The 23,968-nt window shown below is 31.4% G+C and overlaps 2 protein-coding genes across 2 annotated transcripts; one reads left to right on the top strand and one right to left on the bottom strand.

The window, feature by feature from the left end:
* Positions 1–3,264: 3,264 nt before the first annotated feature.
* On the top strand, positions 3,265–5,445 carry LOC124943268 (probable polygalacturonase At3g15720). The gene is made up of 8 exons (XM_047483808.1): positions 3,265–3,333; positions 3,523–3,654; positions 3,750–3,923; positions 4,252–4,278; positions 4,366–4,573; positions 4,654–4,735; positions 4,806–4,911; positions 5,215–5,445. Exons 1-8 carry the CDS (start codon positions 3,265–3,267, stop codon positions 5,443–5,445), a joined length of 1,029 nt encoding a protein of 342 aa, XP_047339764.1.
* A 7,505-nt stretch (positions 5,446–12,950) lies between these two features.
* On the bottom strand, positions 12,951–23,943 carry LOC124943267 (U1 small nuclear ribonucleoprotein 70 kDa-like). Its single transcript, XM_047483807.1, has 7 exons — positions 23,819–23,943; positions 21,342–21,589; positions 15,484–15,645; positions 15,019–15,055; positions 14,708–14,800; positions 14,272–14,533; positions 12,951–13,241 (listed from the first exon to the last, which is right to left on the bottom strand). Exons 1-7 carry the CDS (start codon positions 23,941–23,943, stop codon positions 12,951–12,953), a joined length of 1,218 nt encoding a protein of 405 aa, XP_047339763.1.
* Between the last annotated feature and the right edge of the window lie 25 nt (positions 23,944–23,968).

The following is a 23,968-nucleotide window of genomic DNA, read 5'->3' as shown; positions in this document are numbered from 1 at the left end:
TAAAATGATTAGACACCGCATGTCTATGCAACCTCAATTGTATTTCTTTTTTGTTATCAAAAAACGTACCCACTTCCAATGAATTTTCAATTAATGGAGCAGATGTTTCGATCTCGAGTGGTTCATATGAGAAGTAGTGCTTGGTTCCCTCAGTATGGCTGAATGTTTTCCTAACATGGGAAGTGCTTGGTTGACTTGGGAATACATTTTTCTGCTCAAAAACATCTTGCTCCTCACATACGTCTCTGTACTCAAAAACATCTTGCTGCTCAAATATATCTCGCTGCTCAAACACATCTTGCTGCTCAGATACATCTTGTTGCCTTGGGAATACATTTTGCTGCTCAAATACATTTCGCTGCTCACATACATCTCGCTGCCTTGGGAAGATATCTTGCTGCTCAAATATGTCATTTTCTGGTCTTTCACTTTGTTGAGTTGAGGGTATTGACTTTTCTACTAAAGAGACACATAGTGGGGAGCGATGATTGGGCAGTGAAGACGAGAGTTCTTGTAAATAGAACGCCACATCGCTATCTCCAATGATTGTTGCAGGAGGAGAATTCATCATTAACATATTATACTTCACCTTGAACACTAAGTCATATATTAATTTGTCCACACCAATAGAATTATAGACAATTGAAGCTAATTCTTCATATGTAGCATTTCGGGGTACATTCACACCACGACATGAACTTGAGATAAAAGAACTAACACCACCATCATCAGTTTTCCAGTCTCCATCAAAGAGGAGAAAAACACCAACATTCATGTGATCTGCAATTGATAAAAATTCACAGAAAGTGCCCAGTCAGTGTTAATTGCAGGCGGAAAATGCAAGGAGGAAAATGCATCTATCGCAGGCGGGAAATGCATCTGTCGCAGGCGAAAAATGCATCGTCGCCTACGACCGATGCATTTGCCGCCTGCGACAGATGCATCGTCGCCTGCGATAGATGCATCGTCGCCTTCGTCACCTTCGTCAGATGTATATTCTACCGTAAAACCAATCAGCCAAGCTCTAAAACCATTCATCCATGACCTTATCTACAACCTAGACTCTAAACGACGAAACCCTAAACATTCATCCATTTCCGCGTTAAAACGACGAAGGCAACGGAAACGGAACAGTAGCGTCTAATTTGAATGTTGAAGACGTTCCGGTTTCCTTGGTTTTGTTGATTAAGGACGTTGATGATGAAGGGAGGACGTTGATGATGAAGAACGTTGATGAGGATGAATGGGGAAAGTTGATGAAGGAAGGACGTTGGTTGGTGGAGAGGGAGGGAAATGGGGGACAAGAAACTGAAGCCACTGACATTTCAATTTTTTTTAAATTAAAGGGAAAAAGAGACATTTACCTTGAGAAAATGTTATATATGAAAATTTTAGTAAGCCTATGCTAAATATGGTAATAACCCTCTTATGAGGGTTATTTCATCAAATTTCCCTTCTAATAAGGTATAAAGTATAGATAAAAAAATTAAGGTATACTGTACCAATCCACACGTTAACTAAAAAGAATTAATAGAATATGATTTATAAAATTATGAAAATAGCCTTTTATAAATAATACTATTATTATTATTTTAAAAAATTAATATATGTTACCTTAATTTAAAAATAATAATAATTTTTTATAAAATATTGTTTGAATATAAAAATACCCATAAATTATAAAAACATTCAAATAATTATATCAAACCAATCCTAAAAAATAACTAAAATCTAAATAATTATAATCAAATTATGTATAATTAAAAAAACAATTAGTAGATATATCTAACATGTCTTTCTTTCTCTCTCTCTCATACAATGCCTAAGAATCCAAGAATTTCATACTCAACATTTTAATTCAGATTATATATAATTTAAGGGTAATGCATGAATTGTATTTTGCTCTATAGAAAATCTATTCTCTTTCCCACCCAAAGTTGAGTTAAAAAATCTCATCATACACCATTAATGGCTTGGTTGTATCCTCTACATATATGTTTCAGCACATGATAAATCACTTTGAGTACTAAGATTAATGAACGCAACTATAATTTCTTTATGTTTTTTTTAAACTTAATATAAACACTATATAGCTCAAGTCAACAATAATCTATTTTAAAATTCTCATTAAAATATCATAAATTAAAATCAACCAAATTTGTGAATAGATTCAATTCCCTTAAAATATAATTGAAAAGTCAAATAATCATTAAAAATCATAAATTGAAATCAACCACATCTGTGAATAGAAGCTATTTCCTTAATAATTAATTGAAAAAAAAAATCAAATAGTCAAATAAATTTAAGGAAGTTAATGACCTAGTTATAGAATAACCAAACTTTTTTTTTCTTTTTTGTAATAATTTAAAATATTGTTAAAATAAGTTACAAAATAAAATGGATTAAAATAATCTCATTAATTAGGAGGTTAAATAAATTAAGTGATTTATTAGATGAAAGAAGTAATCTATTTTAAAATTCTCATTAACTAATCATAAATTGAAATCGACCACATCTGTGATTAGATTCTATTTCCTTAAAAAAATTGAAAAGTCAAATAAATTAAAGGAACTTAATGACCTAGTTATAGAATAAACACACTTTTTTTTTTTCATATTTATTTATTTATTTAAATTTTAGATTATGTCCTAATATTTATCTAAAAAGACGCCCCTCTATTTTTATTTACTTTGATTTTTATTTCCTTTTTGTAATAATTTAAAATATTGTTAAAATAAGTTACAAAATGAAATGGATTAAGATAATCTCATTAATTAGGATGTTAATTAAATTAAGTGATTAATTAGATGAAAGAAGCATTCTTATTCACACTAAATATTTTATAAATCTCTTGTTACTTACTATAATTTAGACCTTGCTCTTCTATTATATATATTTAATTGGTAATAATTAATTTATGCATAAATATAATAAGTAACAAGATATTTATAAAATATTTTATAAATCTCTTGTTAATTACTATATTTATGCTTAAATTATTTATTACCATCATAACATTGCTCTTCTATTATATATATATATATAGAGATAGAGTGATAATTCACATCAAATATTAATTAAGCTTACAAATATTTTCATTTTTTTTCTAGATTTTTTACAATGGTAATTCATCTAACCTTTTTTTTTGTATAGTTAAATATTTGAACATTAAATCATATTAATGAATTCATTTGATTGTAGGATCAAAAATCAAGTAATTTGTTGGTTGGGTTGATTTGCCTATGCACGTTGATGAAATTGACTATGAGTGAGACCGTGTTGAATGTAATGAATTACGGTGCAATTGGAGATGGAAAAAGAGACGATTCTCAAGTATTTTCATTCATTTATACTTTGTTTAAATTCCATTTATACATATAAGTGATAATTCTAATATCGATCCATCAACTCAATCTTTGCATTTACCCTATATTTGAATGGATCCACCTTTGCAAAATAGTTTGGTGATCAAATTGAATATACATTAAACTAGAAGAACTTGTTTGTAATTATTGCTGGCAGGCATTTCTCAGAGTCTGGGAAGCTGCTTGCCAAACTACTCATGTTCCAAGAGTGTTCATCCCAAACAGAACTTTTCTGTTAAAGCCCCTCACCTTTTCCGGTCCTTGCAAATCTTCCCTCATCTATTTTCAGGTATATATATTTTATACCAAAGAAATCATTCCTCTCATTTACTATTGTTTATAAGTTTTAATATAAAAGTGTGGTTTGTTGATACAAATTTAAAGATAATGGGGAAAATTGTGGCTCCAAATTCAAAAAATGCTTGGTCGGATCGACCCACGAATACATGGCTGTTCTTCTACGGAATCAACGGGCTTTCTCTATCCGGGTCGGGGCAGTTCGACGGGCAAGGGTCGATTTGGTGGAGCAATCCTTGCTTGCATAATTCTGCACAAAATGTGAGAGCCTCTATATATCCATTTCAAATCTTAATGCTTTAGATTAATCTATAATATTGAATCGATCTAAACTATATATTTTTATTCTTTAAAATAGCTTTCCTTTTTTAGTTATGAAATGTTGGGTTAATTTTGTAAAAAGTTGTAAAATTTATTAAAAAATATACACAAGGAAATTACTTTTTTTTTTGAGAGGGAATAGAAGAAATTTTGTATTTTAATTATTGATTGATTATGGGACAGCTTAAAGATTTTGACTTCTTTGAAAAATATTCAAATAATTCAAATAGAAGATTTCTAAAATATTTGTGTTTTTATTTATTTTCAGGCTGCTGGAAAGTGCAAGGCTCCAGCTGTAAGCTAAATACTAATCATCATTGAATAAAAAATTTTGGTTTCTTCTTTGAATATATTTATTTTTTAAATCCTTATTGATCACTAGGTGGTAACGTTTAAGAGATGTAACAATCTTAAAATCAATGGTCTGACTTCCATCAATCCAATGAATAATCATATGCAACTAACAACTTGTAAAAACGTGACCATTTCTCACATTCGGATAAACGCACCCAAAAATAGTCCTAACACCGATGGCATTGATATTGCAAACTCCCATTCGGTTAAGATTCGCAATTCAGTCATAACTACAGGTTAGTTAATTTTGAATTTTCTTTTTTCGCTATTCATTAGATTTCTTATGAGTTTTCTTTCGCTTCAATCCGGTCAAAAGGCGATGATTGCATTGCTATAAGTGGAGGCTCGTCGGATATAGACATTAGCGGCATATTTTGTGGTCCAGGCCATGGCATTAGGTTTGTAATTCTCGTGTTTTATTAAAAATATATACATTCGATATTTTCTTTTGTAACAATACAAATGCAGCGTGGGGGCATTGGGACACGGAGGATATGATGTTGTGGAAAACGTGAAAGTATACAACTGTACATTTAAAGAAACCTTAACCGGAGTTAGGATCAAAAGTTGGCAGGTAAGAACATTATAAATTTACCATTTAAACATAAAATACAATTAAAAAATTAATAATCATACAGGGCGGAGAAGGTTATGTAAGGAATGTCTCATTCAGCCGGATTAAGTTCATTGCGGTCTTTAATCCCATAATTATTGACCAATATTATTGTCCTTCAAGAGTGGGCTGCCAAAACTTTGTAAGACCCCCCTAACTATTTGTGTTTCTTCAATTAAATTCCTTTTTTTTTCTCATTATTGTAATTTTAGTCCTCACACATTTTATTTTGTTCTCCACAAACTGTTACTCTTCTATTGGAAGACATCGGCGGTTAAAGTGAGTGACGTATCGTTTACCTCAATAGTTGGGACTTCGAATATGGATCAAGTAATAAACCTGAGTTGCAGTAAGTCTTTCGGATGCACCAACATCGTATTAGATCGTATAGATATTTCGTTAGCAACAAAAGGGAGAAAGCCATTTGCTACTTGCATTAATGCACATGGGAAAGCTACCAATACTAAGCCTGCAATCAAATGCTTACTTCCATAGTTAGGTCTTCAATTTATGAGCCAATCTTTTTTGTGCATTAATTTGTGTGTATTTTACCATTGGCGTCATGTAGACATTACTATTGTGGTCCTTTTACACCAATTTGAGGTATTGGGTGATCAAATAATATGGTATGCCTTTCATTAGTTACACCAAAATTTGAGTATTTTTTTGCTAACTTACTTAAGGTATTGAGTGATCAAATAATATGATATTTGAGTTTAAGAAATGATGCAATCTTTCCAATAGCAATTGAACCTTAATGCTTAATATTTTATAAGAGGGTTGAGGCATCTCATTTCTGTTAGTTAATAATAATGATGAACTAACACTTATTCAAAACAATTTTTCACGTTCCATATAAAATTTAAAAAGTCATTTGTATCCACAAGAATAATTCTGATCGGTTTTATTCAATTCTAACTAAATTTATCAAAAATTTATTCATTAATATGGATTAGAACTAATTTTTATAATTGAAAATTAAGCTTAATCTTATAAAAAAAAATATGTAAAATTATTTTTTTTATTAAAGACTTAAAGGGTATTAATATATAATAATAAAATATAATATAATAATTTAAAATAAAATACATTTTAATATTTTAATATTTTGTTTAATAAATTATACATTGTAATAGAGAATGAAGAAGTGAAGTAAAATTATGTAATTTGATTAGTTTGGATTACTTAAATAACTTGAACCAAATCGAATCAAATCGAATCGAATCTAATTTAAACTGTATCTATTAATTTCATTAGATTTATAAAAAAAAATATGTTGCATTTCTTTCCAAAATCCAAATATTAAATCATTAAAGATTTAACTTCATAAATTCAAACTCAACCAGTTCAAATAGTTTTCCCAAATTACTAATTCAAATTTGGCTCAATTTAAATTTCTAATTAATAAGTTAAACTCATTTCTAAATTAAGTACTATCACACTCATTCCTAAACATTATAGAATTAATTACAACTAGACTCCAAATACACCAAAATATTTCAGTTCTTAATAAATAAAAAATCAAGAGTTCATCAAGTCTTAAATTGAAAATTATGACTATAGAGTTATACTTCATAAATAAATACAAAAAATTATATCATTTCACAAAAGAATAGTATATATAGCAATAAATATTGAGATATATATTATATCTATTATCTAGTAACAAGTGCCTTATTCCTAACCAAATCGTGAATGATGATAATCTACACTAAATTGAAGAAAATATATATATTCCTTAAGAACATAACATATAATATTAATTCCTCAACAAAATTATTCCAAGGAAATAATTAACATATACCATTTAAAAAAAAGTATTCCAAGATCATAACATATTATTTCTCAACAAATTCATATCACTAGTAGAAATAATATTTTTAACGACCAACATTAACCACGACGATCATTCGCCGTAGTTAATAATTTTTATTAGTGTCGGCGATATATACGTCGTGGTTAATAATTATTATTAGTGTGGGCTATGTAACGCCCACATTAATAAGTATAATTAACCACGCCTTTCATTGTATTCGCCGTGGCTAATGTTTTTGTTTTTCCGCCACACTACCGCCATTATTATTATTAACGATTTTATGATGAACGTCGTGGCTATAAGTCATTTCTTCCCACTTTTAAAAAAAAATTAATAACCACAGCGATATCTTAAAGCCGTGATTAATAAACTATTTATTAATCACGGTTTTATGATAACGCCGTGGTTATTAATCCTTCACTAAAATTTCCAGATTATTGATTATTAAGGATGGTGTTATCATAAAACCGTGATTAATAAACTATTATTAATCACGGCTTTATGATAACGCCGTCCTTAATAATTGTCTACTAACGAATTATTGATTATTAAGGACATTGTTATCATAAAGCTGTGATTAATAATAGTTTATTAATCAATTAAAATTAGAATTTTTGTTAAAGATCACAAAGAAAAATCAATTCCTTCATTTACTTAGCACGTTTCTTACATAATTTTCTCAATGTTCATCAATCTCTCCTGTGTTTACATATTTGGAGATTGATTTTTTTTTATAAAACACATGATTAATAAGATAATAAAAAAATGATATGATGTGGTGTAGGATCGATTCAATGATTTTTTTGTTGATTCATAAGATGTAACCATTTAGGGTGTACGTAGAAGGTCTCTTTAAATGAAACGTTTTTTTGGTTCACATTTAGGGCGGGTATTTATAGGATTGGTAAAAGATTAATTAGGTAAAAAATCCTTAAGTCCAAACTCATGCTAACTACATTGACCAATTCTTGGGGGAGTTTGTTGAAGACCACATCTAAGTAGTTAGATAGTTTGAGAGAATGTGGTGTTACATATTTGGAGATTCGTTTTTTTTAAACACATAATTAACAAGATAATATTTCTTTAATCAAATATTTTTAACCACGACAATGGGTAATGCCATGGTTAATAAATTCACACCAAAACACATTAACCACGACGTTAAGTAAAACCGTGGTAAATATGAGTATTTATTAACCACGACTTTACGTAAAACTATGGTTAATAATGTGAATATTTCGTTTTCCAGAAGGTTTACATTATTAACCACGAGGTTAGGTAAAGCCGTGGTTAATAATGATGAATTATTAACCATGGCTTCAGGTAAAACCATGATTAATAATGTATTTATATTGTTTATACATATATAATTTCTATGACAAACAATTAAAAAAATACTTATATATATATAATATAAATACTTATAACTTAAACATATTAAAACAAAAAATTTAAAATTTTATTAATTTTTTCAATAATGTTTATTATATATATATATATTATTATACTATTAATGTATTACTAACAGAACTTCTATTGGTTGTCCGTGCGTAAAATTTGCAAATCAAACCTACGAGAATAGAACAGTGGTGACAGATCATCTAATTGTGTTTGAAATCCTTCAAAATTACAATTTTTGATACTTTAATGAAGAAAGAAGATCTTCGAATGTAAGGGTCGACGGTCATGATGAGGATGATGAATTAGATGAACTTGAAGATGAAAATTAGGGTGGAGTAGGAGATAAATTCGTTAATGATGAAATGAACGAAATTGATCAAGATAATGATCAATTTATGGAAGATATCATAAATGATTTGTATCCCGCCGCTGAAACCTCAAATAATGAACACCATGTTGACGATGCTAAGACATTCTATAGGTTGTTGGATGATTCAAAACTTCCATTGTACGAAGAATCTCGAATTTCAAAAACCTCCACTATACTTAAATTACTTCACATAAAAATTAATGTTGGTCAATGGACCAACACGTCATTCAATTTGTTATTAAAATTTTTCAAAGAAGAAATATTACCCGTTAATTCTGAGTTGCTTAGTTCATACTACAAGTGCAAGAAATTTATTACAGACATCGGTTTAACGTATGACAAAATTGATGCTTGTAAGAATGATTGTATGATATTCCGTAAAGAAGATAAAGATTTGGAACAATATAAAGTTTGTGATGTGTCTAAATGAAAGATCAATAAATCAAGTGGCACACTTTAGAAAAAGGTGAATGGGAAGTTCATTCCAAATAAAATTTTACATTATTTCCCATTTACACCGATATTGCAAAGGTTGTACATGTGTTCCAAAACCGCTCCTCAAATGACTTGGCATAAAGATAATATTGATGTTGAAGATGAAGTCTTAAAGGCATCCATCTAATTCAATGACATGGACGTCCTTCGATGATAAGTTCAACGATTTCTCCTCTGAGCCTCAGAATGTAAGACTTTCTCTCGCAAGTGACGGGTTCCAACCTTTAGTAAATGGAAAGACTTTTTTATAGCATTTGGTTGTTGTTATTATCCCTTACAACGCCTCTCTTACAATTTGTATGGATAAAAATAATTTCATTCTTTCCATGTTAATCCCCGGACCAAAAAGTCTTGGGGATTCGATTAACATGTGTTTTCATCAATTGATAGACGAGTTAAAAGAGTTGTAGCATATCGGTGTTATGACTTACGACGCGAGCCATAAAGAATATTTCAATATGCGGGCAACTATGTTATGAACTATTAACAATTTTCCGGCATATGCAAATTTATCCGGATGGAGTACGAAGGGAAAACTTGCATGTCCGTGTTGTAATAAGGACACAACTTTGCTAAAATTGATTCACTACAAGAAAGAGTGTTACACGAGTCATCAAAGGTTTCTTCCACCTACTCATCGTTGGCGTAGGGAAAAACATTCTTTTGAAGGTAATACAAAGTTAAGACCGACACCTAATCTTTTGTCTGGAATTGAATTATTAATGCAAACAAGATATTAGAAAGGCATGTGTTTGACTAAATACATTCTCAAGAAGATAAAAGTTAATCATGAATCTCGGGGTGATAATTAGAATAAACTCAACATAATTATCGAACTACCATACTGGAAAATGTTGTTATTGAGGCATAATTTGGATGTGATGCATATTGAGAAAAATATTTGTGATAGCGTGTTGGGAACTATAATAGATTTCAAATAAAAAACGAAGGATAAACTAAAAGCTCGTAAAGATTTAGAATTATTGAACATAAATCATTCATTACATTTAGTTGAGGTCAATGATGTTCTTCAATGTCCAGTAGCCACATATACACTTTTCTCGGATCAAAATAAATGATTATGTATGTTTCTTAAAGACGTGAAAATTCTAGAAGGGTTCTGTTCTAATATTGGAGGATGTGTAAACATAATTGATAATAAAATTCTCGGATTGAAGAGTCACGATTGCCACATCCTATTACAGTATTTGATTCCACTTACCACACGTGCTTTACTTCCGGATGATGTGTACAATGCTCTAGTGCACTTGTCTAGGTTCTTCCGATTGTTGTGTCAAAAATCCTTAAATCAAGATGAATTGGAAGAGTTGCATGATGACATTGTTTTGACTCTTTGTATATTGGAAAATATATTTACACCTTCATTCTTTGATATAATGGTACATTTGCTTGTATACTTGGCCTTTTGAGGCTTTGTTAGGGGGCATGTACAGTATTAATAGATGTATCCAATTGAACAATATATGGGTACCTTGAAAAATTACATTCATATCAAAAACTTTCCTGAAGGGTCAATCAGTGAGAGTTACCTTTTGCACGAGAGTATGAGTTTATATGCTCGATATTTAAAAGATCAAGAGTCAATAGAGACATCGATACAACCAACTTCAACATTTTCTATATTCTTGGCAATGGAAGATTTATTGATTGCGACACTTCACACATACGAACCGGGTGATCGAGAGCGTGCTCAAGTATACATTTTGAGAAATTGTATCGAAATTGAACAATATTTCAAGTAAGAGTTCATAAGATGATTAATGACTAAGTGTGAATTTTTTAAATAACTAATTACAATTAAATTTCATTATATGTAGAGAATTCACGCAAGAGTTGACCGATACAGGGTGACTCAATCTTTCTTGTCTGAACGCAATAAACTTTACATCAGCTTTTTCAAGACGAACGTGGATCAATTGAATGATGAATCAGATCGAACTTTGAGTTTGAAGATTCTTGGGAGTGGCCCGACAATTTATGCTATGAAATATAAATAATATAAAATAAATAGGTATAGTTCAACACCGAGAAGCATGACGAAGAGTTAACCACACAAAATAGTGGTGTATTTGTAGTTGGCAACAATGCGGCCAAAACGATAAATTATTACGGAGTACTCACAAATATCAAAGAAGTTCAGTATCATGCCACCTAAACGGGATCCTAAACTATCGAGAATATCGAGAGAGTTGAATGCGCTCCGAATGCGAAGACTATCGAGACATTTGGAGAACCTCCGAGCTCGTACATATGATGGATCTCCTACAGATGATGGAGCTCGTACAGATGATATAGAGTCCGATGATCTTATGCAATTTATGGGATCAGAGCTTCATGATATTGCTAGACTAGATAATCTAGATGACACCATTCCCGAGGAGTCTCGCACCCTAGTGGAAGATTCTCTCGTTCCTGAGACTGCAGGTAGTTAATAATAACTTATACGTTATATTTAAATCATTATATAAATTTTAACAAATATCGTTTTAATATTATTTTGCAATAGCGACTTCATCGAGGAGGGGACGAGGGAAGAGAAAAAACACAGTTCTTGTAAGAATGGGAGTCATAGAGAAGATGAGGTTGGAGTTCAGGGACTTGGATGGAAGGCCTATATACGATAACGCCCGCTATTGGTCTCTCCATATTGGCAGCGTTGTGAGAAAGGCGAGTTGGTGCCACATCGTCTAAAAGTTGGTCTGATCTCTCCCAATCCCAATTGAACCATATATGGAAGTCTATCTCTGTGAGTTTTATATTTTTTAACGTGTTATCTTATATTTTGAAACTTTTAAATCCTAAAATATGTATATATTTTTCAGGATCCTTTCGAGAGTTCAACCTACATTCTCATTGAAGTCTATAGAGATAAGACGATGCCACAAGCAAAGAAGGCATGGGATATGTGGAGATATGCAAACAAGAAGACTTACATTGACCCATATATTGACGATGAGGAAATAATCAGAACAAACCCTCCTCAGGAATTTTATCACGAAGAATGAAATTATTTGCTTGACAATCAGTACTTCATATCTGAATTTAAGGTATAGTATATAGTTATTTATATTTCATTATATGTGTTTTTCGACTATTAACTAACAACTATTATCTTATATTTTTAAGAGTTATTTAAAATCAGAATCGTTAGTCTAATGTGAAATCATAAAATCGTAAGATTTTAAAAGTTAACTCGAGATTTTGACAGCGTTTGGTGGAAACGACTAGATCTGATACTACTTTTTGTTAAAAAAAAATAAATTTTGGGAAGAGGGATCATTAATAATATTTAGAAGAAAAACTCTTTTTTATTATTTTTTTTCTTTAAATCACTTTTACAATTGTGGGTTGATATTATCAATATATACTTATATTTTCTAAAACTTTCTTTAGAGATGTATATATATTTATGATTTTTAAAATTTTAAAGAACTCTATAAATTTTAGAGTAGTGATAGAGAGAATTTGAGAGAGAATGAATATCACCACATTATTGGCTGAAAAATGATAATTGTTGAGAGATAAAAAAGAGATAAAATTGATTATTTTTTTAGTCAATCTCCATGTAATTCTCTCGTATTCTTTCTCTTAATTTTTCTTCCTAATCATTTCTGAAAATCTTATAAAAGGTGTTCTACTTTAACTTTTTTTTAGAATTTTGTATATATATTTAGACAAAAAAAAAAAATAGAAATTTCCAAAATTATATATAAGGATATTTAAGCTACATAATATTAATAAGTCCAAATTTATACTAACCTAAACTATCAAAATCTAAGTAAGTCTATAATATTTCAACACAAACCATTTAATTTATTAATTAAGAGTAATGTTCATCAGTTCATCATCAACTTAAAATAACATTACTATACATTGCAGAAGATCATATATATCTATTTAAAACCCTTTAGAATGATTGATCATCATCATCTGCTCATAATTTTCAATGGATTCCAGACGTTGAATCAAAAGCTGAGTCTTGAACTTCTTAATGAAAGACTCAGCACTTTCATTTATATCCACAGTCAACGTCTCTCTCTCTACCTGAGAGCTCGACCCACCGCCGCCGCCTTCTTTCCTAACCGACGACGTCGTTTTATTACCACCGGCAACACCCTTTTCCTCCTCCTTGGCCTCGACCATGCCTAAATCTATTTCCACATTATGATTTTCTTTCTCTAGCTTATCCTTTTCCATTGAAGAAGAATATATTATTGACACTTTTTTTTCTATCGGATATAAAGATTTAGTTCTAGAGAGTGAGGAGATTAATTTATTGTGCAATAATTTCATGCCCATCATGTGAGGCCGGTTAAATGAACATGGAGCTTCCTGTAGAAGAAGGTGTGAGAGAGAGGAATTCCATCCTTAATAGCTTTTGATATTGGTTTTTGTTTTTTTAAAATTTTCTATATTTTCATGTTATACATCAAAATACACATTATATACTTTATTACGGAAATGGAACGAAATGACCCTAAAGATGGGGGCATTTGACTCGGTGGTCACCGGCAAAATTATATTGCTCTGGTGACCACTTTAATTTTTTTGGACGAAATTACCCTTTTGCGAAGGGAATTCGCGTTTCGCGAAGTGAATTAGGTATAATATAAATACTCAAATTTTTTCATTTCCTTCATTTCGTTTCTCTCTCTTCTCTTTTTGTTCTTGTTCGGCAGCGACGGCGAAAACTTCTGCGACGGCAACTACGGCTATGCCCTGAATCTACAAAGATAAGAAAACCTTAACCCTGAATCGATGTTTATAATACATATTTATGTTTTTATTTCACTATCTTCATTTCAAACCCTAACCCTAACCCAAATCGATTTATGTTCATGTTTCCAGTATCTCCATCTAAAAACCCTAAATTAATTTATGTTCTTATTGTCTATTATACAATAAGCTCCACGACGAGCACGAGCACTGTTCCACTTGGTAAGTATCCTATGATACTTGAAGTTTATTGTTGTTCGTTTCTTCATTTTCGAATCACTGTTGTTGTTTATTGTTTATCCGATTAGATTTCACGTTTCGCGAAGGGCTTCACGTTTCGCGAAGGGTTTCACGTTTCGCGAAGGGCTTCACGGTTTGCGAAGGGCTTCACGGTTTGCGAAGGGCTTCACGAATCCAATCTTGAGCGAAGATATTGAAAGAAATGGGTTTGGATTCAGTGAAGAAGTACTTACAGCAAGACGGGAACCGGCTAAGTACTGACGTTATAAAGACGGGAACCGGCTAAGTCCTCGTCAATTTGTTCTAGTTGTTCATATCGCGCACCACCACACTCATTATTATGATTGTCTGATTTTTCATAGTCTTCTTCGTAGTGCATATGGTGTCGTCGACGACATTCATGTTCATACAATCCCTCCACTTCATCCTCCAATTCATCACGATCCTTTGGCTTCTCAGAAGATCGCTCACGAGATTTCTCCCTATCACCCTCTCTATCTCTTCCCTTTTCACGGGATTTTTCCCTACACATGATGGGGTGAACATCAGAATCATTCATATCAAAATGCACAAACTGAAATTCAAATTCAAAAAACACTAACTGTGTTTGGGAGAGGTACAATTCCAATTCTTTTGTTTGTTTAACAATTTAAAACTAAGAATTCAAATGAAAGCACCAAGGGTGTATGTAGTATTACCGGTATGCATGACGATCATCGCGTGCCCTTGGTGGCCCTCCAGATTGTAGTTGTTGCTCTTTGATATTGTGAGAAACAGGCAAATCAGTAAAACTGTTCATAAATATAGCAATTAACCAGAAAACAATACAATATCGGTGGAAATAGTCAAACTAAACTAGACAATGGTAATAACCCACTAGTATTTAGTATTTTTTTAGTATATAAACGTACTATCTTCATAGTTTTTATAAAAAAGATCAGAGGACTTTAAAATCCCTCACCAAATCTTTCTCTAAAAACTCACAATATCCGATGTAGTAAAAGTATACAATCGAGAAACAGGATAAAATGTATTCCATCCAGAACCTATGCATTGATCTATAGTAAAGTAACAAACAAAAGAAATCTGAAGAGGGGGAGGGGGGAAAACAAAGCAAGAAAAAATGTTATGAATCTTCTGATACAGGACATATTTCAAAATCATTCATCATATATGCATGTTTAATAGCAGTTCGGCTAACACAATGAAATTAGGGGATGCTTAGTAAAATTTCAGGAAATGAAAGTGAAGAAAATTATAAAAATTATGCAGATTAAAAGATCTCCTATTGTCTACTTGTTATAGGTAGTGGATGCAAGCTCTATTAGATATACAACCATCATTGCATTCTTTCCTCTTCAAAATTTAACTCAAGTTGTTCAGCAAATACATTGAGAAGGAAACATATAAGGAAAAAGTTCACATAGAGTTTCTAAAGAGGCTTGTGAAAGTAAAAGGCATTCTAATCAATTACCTCCCAATTGTTTTTGATTTACATCTTCACCTCCAATCCTGGTTGTTCCTAGACCCCCACCAAGTCGACGAGGTTTCCAGTTTGGAACTGTTCTCCCTCGTTCAAGATCGACAATCACTCTTCTGTTATCAATCTTTGTTCCATCAGCTTGTTTATATGCAGCTATAGGAAACACATGTAGGGCTAGGAGTCAGAAAAAGAAATAAAAACACACTTATAAAATATAATATCGATCTATACAAATTACAGGCAGACTTTCATGTCTCTTGTGTGCACATACTCTATGAATGCATAAAGGGAAGCCCCTTCGCGTAACGAGAAGCCCTTCACGTAATGAGAAGCCCTTCGCGAAACGAAAGTCATATGATATGCAAATATCATCATCGACATAAGAACAATAAGATGAACAAAAAATGAACCAGTATGAACCAGTATGAACTAGTATGAACCAATATGAACCAATATGAACATATTTAATTGATTTAGGGTTAGGATTTGATTAAGAACAACATAAAACGTTTGAAATAAAGATAATAGACAATAAGAACATAAATTGATTTAGGGTTTTCAAACGGAGATAACGAAAACATGAACATAAATCGATTTGGGTCAGGGTTAGGGTTTGAAATGAAGATACGGAAATAAGAACATAAATCTATATTATAAACACCGATTCAAGGTTAAGGTTTTCTTATCTTTGTAGATTCAGGGCATAGTCGTAGTCGCCGTCGCCGAAGTTTTCGCCGCCGCCGACGAAAAAGAACAGAGAGAGAAGATAGAGAAACGAAATGAAGGAAATGAAAATTTTTAAGTATTTATATTAAATCTAATTCACTTCGCGAAACGCGAAGTCCCTTCGCGTTACGCGAAAAGGGTAATTTCGTCTAAAAACATAAAGTGGTCACTAGATCAATTTTAATTATCGGGTGACCACGGAGACAAATACCCCTCTTTAGGGTCATTTCGTCCAATTTACCCTTTATTGAATCTCTTATCTTTTTAAATTATCTATTTAGATGATAAAATGATGGTGAAACAAAGAATTTACTCAAATCAGATAAAAAGAATTGAGATCAAACAAGCTCTTAAGTGTTTCTTCTTCTTTCTCTGTCTAAAGCCGCCATTTTTTTATCTGCAAGCAAGGTATTTAAAGCCGCCATTTTTGGCTTTGCAAGTAATTAATATATAATATGCTTTACTGAACAAATAAGGAGTTTAAAATTCTAATTAGTTTTTTCCTGGAATATAAAAAAAAATAAGAGTTTGTTTGATATTGATTATTTGATAAAAAAAGAAAAATTATTTAATTTTTAAATTTTGTTTATTAAATTTTTAATTAATTTAATTATGTTTTATTATATTTAATTAATTTAATTATTAAATTTAGTTTGATATTGATGGTTTGATATTAATATATTAATTTCTATAAAATTTCTATATTAGTTTTTACTTTATTTTTTATATTATTATTTTAAAACTTAATTCATCATTTTTAACCATTATAAAACTATAAATATATAATATTATTAATTTTTTATGTCTATCTTTTGAGTAGGGGTGTTCAACCGGCCGGTTAACCGGTTAACTAGTTAAACGGTTTCTGTTAATACCGGTTTTGGCTTTTATTTTATAAACCGGTTAACCGGTCGTTAATGGTATCGGTTTTACCGGTTCTAATTTTACCGGTTTTGGTCGGTTCTGGTCGATTAATCGGGTTTAACCAGAAACTGTTAATTCAATTTTTTTTAAAATTAAGTAATAAATTTATAAATTTTTTTTTAAAATTATTGTTTTCACTTTCTTATTATACTATTTTTCATCTTTTTTTTGTCTTTATTATAATATATTATATTATTATTATAATATAATATAAATATATTATATTATGATAATATATTTTATTGATATATTTAGAAATATGTTATAATATATAATTTTATTGTAACAATATAATATATTTTATAGCTATTCTGTTAGGTTTTATATGATTCTTGAGAAAATTCAAATTCATTATGTCGATTAGTCTTTGACCAACCAAGTATAAGCGAATATGATAGAATCCCTTCTCAGCCGATAGAACGGGAAGTAAAATTGATAAATTATAATTTATAACTTTGATTTTAGGTGTTTCCGTATTGGACGTGTTGGAGAGAAAGTTAAAACATAAAGTGAATGTTGAACTTTGAAGACATCAGATTTTAATTTGCTTAACTATTTTGATTTTGTTAATTTATAATTTCTAAAAACAATTTTACATATTTTAATGAAATTATTTCAATTATTTTTTAATTTTTTTTTTAAATTTTATATAGATTATAATGTTTTTTAAAAATTATTCTATAAAAATTATTTATAAAATAACTAATACAAATTATAAAATATAAAAATATATAATTAAATTATTACCGGTTTACCGGTTAAACTGTTAGAAAAATAAGAAAACCGAAAACCGAACCGTTTAACTGATAAAAAACCGATTAACCGAGACCGCTAGAACCGGTTAACCAATAAACCGTTAAAATGAAACCGGTTAACTATCGGTTCGGTTGGGTTACCGGTGTTTCGGTTTTTTTTTGCACATCCCTACTTTTGAGGTGTGAGTCTTTATAATCACTCATATATTTTTATTTATTTATTTAATATTTTATATCTAAAAACTATAATTAATTAATTATTTAAAATATAATATAATATTATATTATTTTAAATAAAAATAAAATGAAAATGAAAATGTTTAAATTTGTGTATATAAATATATATGTTTAATGTATAATATATATATATATATATATATATATATATATATATATATATATATATATATATATATTTAATTATGTGAAAATTGTCTTTTTAATTATATGGTTGGATATAAGTATTCAAATTTATTATTAAAGTTATAAATTTCTATCTATATATAAACTTGAATGTCACATTTAATCATTTTTAAAAAATTATAAAACTGCGTTAAAATCTTATCAACGTGAATTTGTCAAGGCATATGCACGTATTATACTATAACATATTTTTATTATTTTAAACATACATTTTATCATAAAAAAAAATATAAATTACTTTTTTAAACTCTCCTCTATTTATAACCCAACTCGCCATCCCTCTCATCCAAATTTCAACACCACTACCATTCCACTATTCACAACGACAACATCCAATCTTTACAACAACCTTTTATTCTTCCACCGTATTAATCTTCACCGCGACCGTTCATATTTTGCCACACCAGTTCAAATCTTCATTGCGATCCTAATGTGGACAGACATGACGTGAAGAGATGTTAGTCTATTTAGAACTGTATAATATGTTCTAATTGTTGTTTTATAATTGAGTATTAGAAAAAATATTTTTATGATTAACTATTTCAGAGGTACTAAAGTTCAACACATGAAATTTCATGGTTAAATGTTTATAATCTTCTCAATTTAAGATTATACTTCTAATAAGAATATATTTAATATTCTATAAAAGTCACTAATCCTATTTGCGAATATTTTGTCACAATTCCTCACAAAATTATAACCTATTAGTTTGAGTGTTGACAATACACAGGTGAAAAAGGGGTCAAAATCAAAGAGTACAAACTCTCGGTAATGAACCTATATCTTTCGGTATAGACCTAGTACCGAGAGTTTGGGTGACTCTCGCCATTATTCGGTAATGACACTTTTGGTAAATATAATTAGCCGTTTATCGAGAGATATCGTAGAGTTTTCGGTTTAGATACCTGAGAAAAAAACCAAAAGTTAATTGGAAAACTTTCGGTTTTCCTTGAAAGGGAAAACCGAAAGTTTTCCAATTAATTTTCGATATTCCTTTTCAAAAAAACCTGAGAGTTATATTGAAATCTTTCGTTTTTTCCCTTTCAAGGAAAACCGAAAACTTTCCATACAACTCTCGGTTTTTCCTTTTCTAATAAACCCGAGAGTTATATTGAAATCTTTCGATTTTTCCCTTTCAAGAAAAACTGAAAGATTTCCATACAACTCTCGGTTATCCTTTTCAAATAAACCCGAGAGGTATATGAAGAACTTTCAGTTTTCTCTTTCAAGAAAAAACGAAATCTTTCCATATAATTCTCGGTTTTTCATTTTCAAATAAACCCGAGATTTTCCTTTTCAAGAAAAACCGAAAGATTTCCATTTAACTTTCGGTTTTCCCTACAAAATGTACAAAATATTCCGATTGTTTTGTGCGTAACCAAAACCTGTTCAGCCAAACCAATATATCAATTCATAAAACAAATGACATTCATAAAGCAAATGACCATTATCATTCCAATATTCTCAACCAAACCAATCATCCAAACAACCTGTTTTAAATTCAAATTATAACGTACTCAATAATTCATAAACAAACAATCAATCAAAACTTACTAGAATTAGCTGGTGGGGGGAGGAAGGGTGGTTGTTGATGTTGCCTCATAAACATTTCAAAGCTCTCCATTCTTGCATTCATTTCTAACCTTTCCCTCTCCATTCTTGCATTCATTTCTAACTTTTCCCTCTCCATTCTTGTCACAAATTCTAGCTTTTCTGCTTGTATTTCATTAATCGTTCGAGTTCTTTCTTCATCCATCTTTTCTAATTCCTCCAGTTTCATCGTCAATCTTTGTTTCTCTTCAAACAATCGATTAGTGGATCGTTGTGAACTGTTGTCACTTTGACGATCCTCACGAAAGTGTGTGAGTCGGACGCCTGATCCCATACCGAACACTCCCCCGTGCTTTTATTGTCCGAACACCCTCTCTGTCAACTCAAAGTTAGATATTTTCGGTTCGTTACTTCTTACTTCCTCCATCTCAACCCGCACATTTAAAATAAATTTTCATTTATATAATAAATAAACTAACTATATGTAATTTATTTAAATTTAATTAAATTACAATTTTCTCTTGCGCTCGTTCATCCGGGACGAGGGTTGAGTTTTCTTTCGTAGGTTTTGAGGTACGGGTCCTCTTGAATACTTCAACGACAAAGGGAGTCCGTCCCATTTCAAGCGCCTGTTGAAATAAATGATTTATAAAACTAATAGCAATCTTTATATTAAGTTATTAGAAATAATGTACATACCAATTCTTCCTCCACTTGAGCAAACGGTCTACTTCTAGTATGATGTGATAATTTTAGCTTATTTCTGTTAACAACATTGGTACGACTGTTGTGCTGTATTTGAAATAAAAAATGAAGTTAGAATAATTAATATCAGATTTTATTTGAATTATGAAATCGTACCTTAAATTTTTCTGTGAAGTAATGGTTGCGACACACGAACTCCCAATCATCTTGATCGTATTCTCATGGAGGATTGGCTAGTACCGCCGCCTTGCCTCCTTGATGATTACGGATATAATCCCTGTTCAAATTCGAGCGCCATCTATCCCATATCTTTTTGGCGTGTGCTAATCCGAATCTTCTATATTGATCAATAGAACCATCTATACACTCAAACAGATCCTGAAAAGTAAATCATTCAAATATTATAAAAAAGTATTGAATGATTAATTTATAATTAAATAATTATTACCGTCATAGCAATCCAAAGTGAATCCAATTGGTCAGCACTAAATGCTTTCCACTTCAGGAGACGGTGTGAGACGGCTGAGGGGTCTCGCACAACCGACCCCAAATGTCGAAACCACATTGTTCCTCTCTCGCCGACACCGTCGGGCCTCCCATCCACCTCTCTAAAAGTTAGAGCAATCTTTGTCCCCGGTGGTCTCTTAGATAGAGCGATATTCTTGTTCTTCCCCCATCTCTTGCGGGCGGAAGATTATTTAAAATTATCAAATTCATAATTTGATGTAAATCAATACAAACAATAATTAAGTGTAAACATGTTACCTTGCGATGATGGGTCGGGGGTGGAATCGTGCTCCTCCTCGTCATCCTCCTCGTGAGCCTCCTTGTCATCCCCCATTGAGGCAAATGTACTCTCAACAAACTCTTCAGCCTCAACATCAATTTCCTCGCCATGTGTCTCATGTGCTGGTGGAGCAGTAGCTAACGGGTCCTCGACTATTAGTGTGTCTCTAGAAGACTTTCCTTGGATCCTTAGGAGATCTTCTTGTGCAAGTAGGTTCTGGTATGGCCTAAACAGTTTGCTGGGTGTTTTTCTTATACTCTTCTAAGTTTCTTTACGACCTTTAGACATTCTTAATGCATACCATTAATAAATGAGAGAATAATTGAAATAGAGTAGTAACATAATAAGAATGAATATAAAGTAAAAAACATAAATCTACCCAATTAATTAATTTAAACTATATATTCGTAAATCGTGGATTTATTTTTGTCACAATCTTCCAACCGGGTCGTGCTGACATATCAGGAGCGTAGAATACTTGTTTTGCTTGACTCGCCAGTATATACGGGTCCTGATTTTAGGTTTTTAAAATTCGGTTTACATTTATACTTACGAAGCCATATTTATCTAATTTCACTCCTAGTTCCCCCGAGTGTGTATCAAACCACTTACACTTGAATAAGACAACTCGTTTGTGAGAAAAGTATTGTACTTTGATTATATCCATTAAAATTCCGTAGTATGACAACGTATCTGACCCGTTGTACCCTTCAATAACCACCCCACTATTTTGAGTGGTCAAACATTCGTCGTGTTTTTCTGTACAGAATTTATATTCGTTTACTTTACACCAAACATACATACACGAGTACATATTTGGACCTTCGTCTAAGATCTTGAGGTCTTTTGATATGTCATTATTTTCTGCTAATTAAGCAACATATATATATATATTCCCAAAATTTAGTCGTTGAAATAAATTTAAAGTTATTAGATATGGTTTTGAATTTACTCACTCTATGTTTGAAATAGGTGGCATACATTTCTCCACAAGACTCATTGTTATTGTAATACTACATATAATCACTATAAATAGATCGAATATTAAATAGCATACTCTTTAATGCTAATTAATAAGACGTACCATAATAGCAAAATATTGAATATTACATGTAAAAAGGTTCTGGTTCGGGGCAAATTTTCAAAATGCATGAATGAGTTGTCACTCAATCTCTATAATCCAAGTTGTATATTTTTCCGTTGGATAGGTCTTCAATGATGAAAATATTGAAATGCCCGAGATTTTAGTTTGTGCATTTTCTTGGTCTTCTTCTTCCATATATCTGGCACATAAACTAATACTCTTATTTACAAGATAGCTCTCTCTTATTGATGCTTTGAGGTGATTTTTATTCCGCAAATATTTTTTCATTGTACCCATGTAATGTTCAAACGGATACATCGATCGATACTAGACAAGTCCCCCAAGCAAAGTCTTAAATGACAAGTGAACCGGGAGATGCATCATGATGTCGAAGATTGACGGTGGAAAAATCATTTAAATTTTGCAAAGTGTCAATATAATATATCCATGTACAATTGTTCGAGGTCCGCTGCAATCAACTCTTTGAAGCACAACAACCAAAAGAACCGAGACAAATTTACTAATGCATCATACACATTATCTAGAAGTAATCCACGCGTTGCTAAAGGAATAAGATATTCCAATAAAATGTGACAATCATGACACTTTAATCCCGTAATCTTTTTCTCTTCCAAATTTACACAACCGCCAATATTTGAGTAAAAACAATCAGACAACTTGAGATCTTTCAAGAATTTACAAAGACGTTTTTTATGATCGGATGTCAAAGTGAAAGGCGCTTCTGGATAATGAACCACTCCTTCATCATTTATAGGATGTAACCATTGTTTTATGCCTAAGAGTTGTAAGTCTTTACGGGCTTTAGGATCATCCTTAGTCTTTTCTTTCACATCCATTATTGTTCCCAACACGTTATCATAAATATTTTTCTCAATATTCATCACATCCAAATTATGTCTCAACGATAGTGATTTCCAATAAGGCAAACAGAAGAAAATGTTAAGTTTGTTCCAATTGTCTCCACGCATTTCCTGATATATCTTGGTTTTCTTACTCAAATTTGTAGTAAGAATTGTGTCTTCCAGGTCTCGTGCTTGCTCGTAACTTTCTTGCCCCGTTAACAATTTAGAGGGCTCTCTGTAATCTGTTCGACCATCAAACGACTCTTTATCCCTTCTATATTTGTGCTTTAGTGGAAGGAAGCGTCTGTGACCCATGTAACATTGTTTGGACCATTAACTAATTGAAGAGATATAGTGTCGTTGTTACAATAAGGACAAGCAAATTTCCCTTTCGTACTCCAGTTTGAAAAATTTGCGTACGTAGGAAAGTCGTTAATGGTCCACATCAACGCCGCTCGCATGTTAAAGTATTACGAGGTGTGTGCATAAAAAATTCTCACCCACAAACGTCACAGATTCTCGCCGCGACTGCGCTTTTACATTGGAAGTCGGACGCCATCCTCCAACACCTTCGATTGGTTGTCGTGCGCCCTCTGGAACGTGTTCTGTTGTGTAAGGAACGGTCGCGGTCATCGTCTCCTACCGTCGATCGGAGCAT

Source organism: Impatiens glandulifera, chromosome 6, assembly GCF_907164915.1.
Source record: "Impatiens glandulifera chromosome 6, dImpGla2.1, whole genome shotgun sequence".
Classification (NCBI taxonomy): Eukaryota; Viridiplantae; Streptophyta; class Magnoliopsida; order Ericales; family Balsaminaceae; genus Impatiens; species Impatiens glandulifera.
Note: the sequence above shows the minus strand (reverse complement) of the source record. Positions and strands in the feature narration are given on the sequence as shown.

Excerpts from the sequence above, each read along its gene's own strand:
- LOC124943268 (XM_047483808.1), top strand. The coding sequence starts at position 3,265 with ATGAGTGAGACCGTGTTGAATGTAATGAATTACGGTGCAATTGGAGAT. Across the intron at positions 3,655-3,749 it reads CTTCCCTCATCTATTTTCAG|ATAATGGGGAAAATTGTGGC; the intron begins GTATATATATTT and ends ACAAATTTAAAG. Across the intron at positions 4,279-4,365 it reads GAAAGTGCAAGGCTCCAGCT|GTGGTAACGTTTAAGAGATG; the intron begins GTAAGCTAAATA and ends ATTGATCACTAG.
- LOC124943267 (XM_047483807.1), bottom strand. The coding sequence starts at position 23,943 with ATGACCGCGACCGTTCCTTACACAACAGAACACGTTCCAGAGGGCGCA. Across the intron at positions 15,056-15,483 it reads AAATCAAAAACAATTGGGAG|GTTCTGGATGGAATACATTT; the intron begins GTAATTGATTAG and ends ATCAATGCATAG. Across the intron at positions 13,242-14,271 it reads CCGGTTCCCGTCTTTATAAC|GATAAGCTAGAGAAAGAAAA; the intron begins GTCAGTACTTAG and ends TCAATGGAAAAG.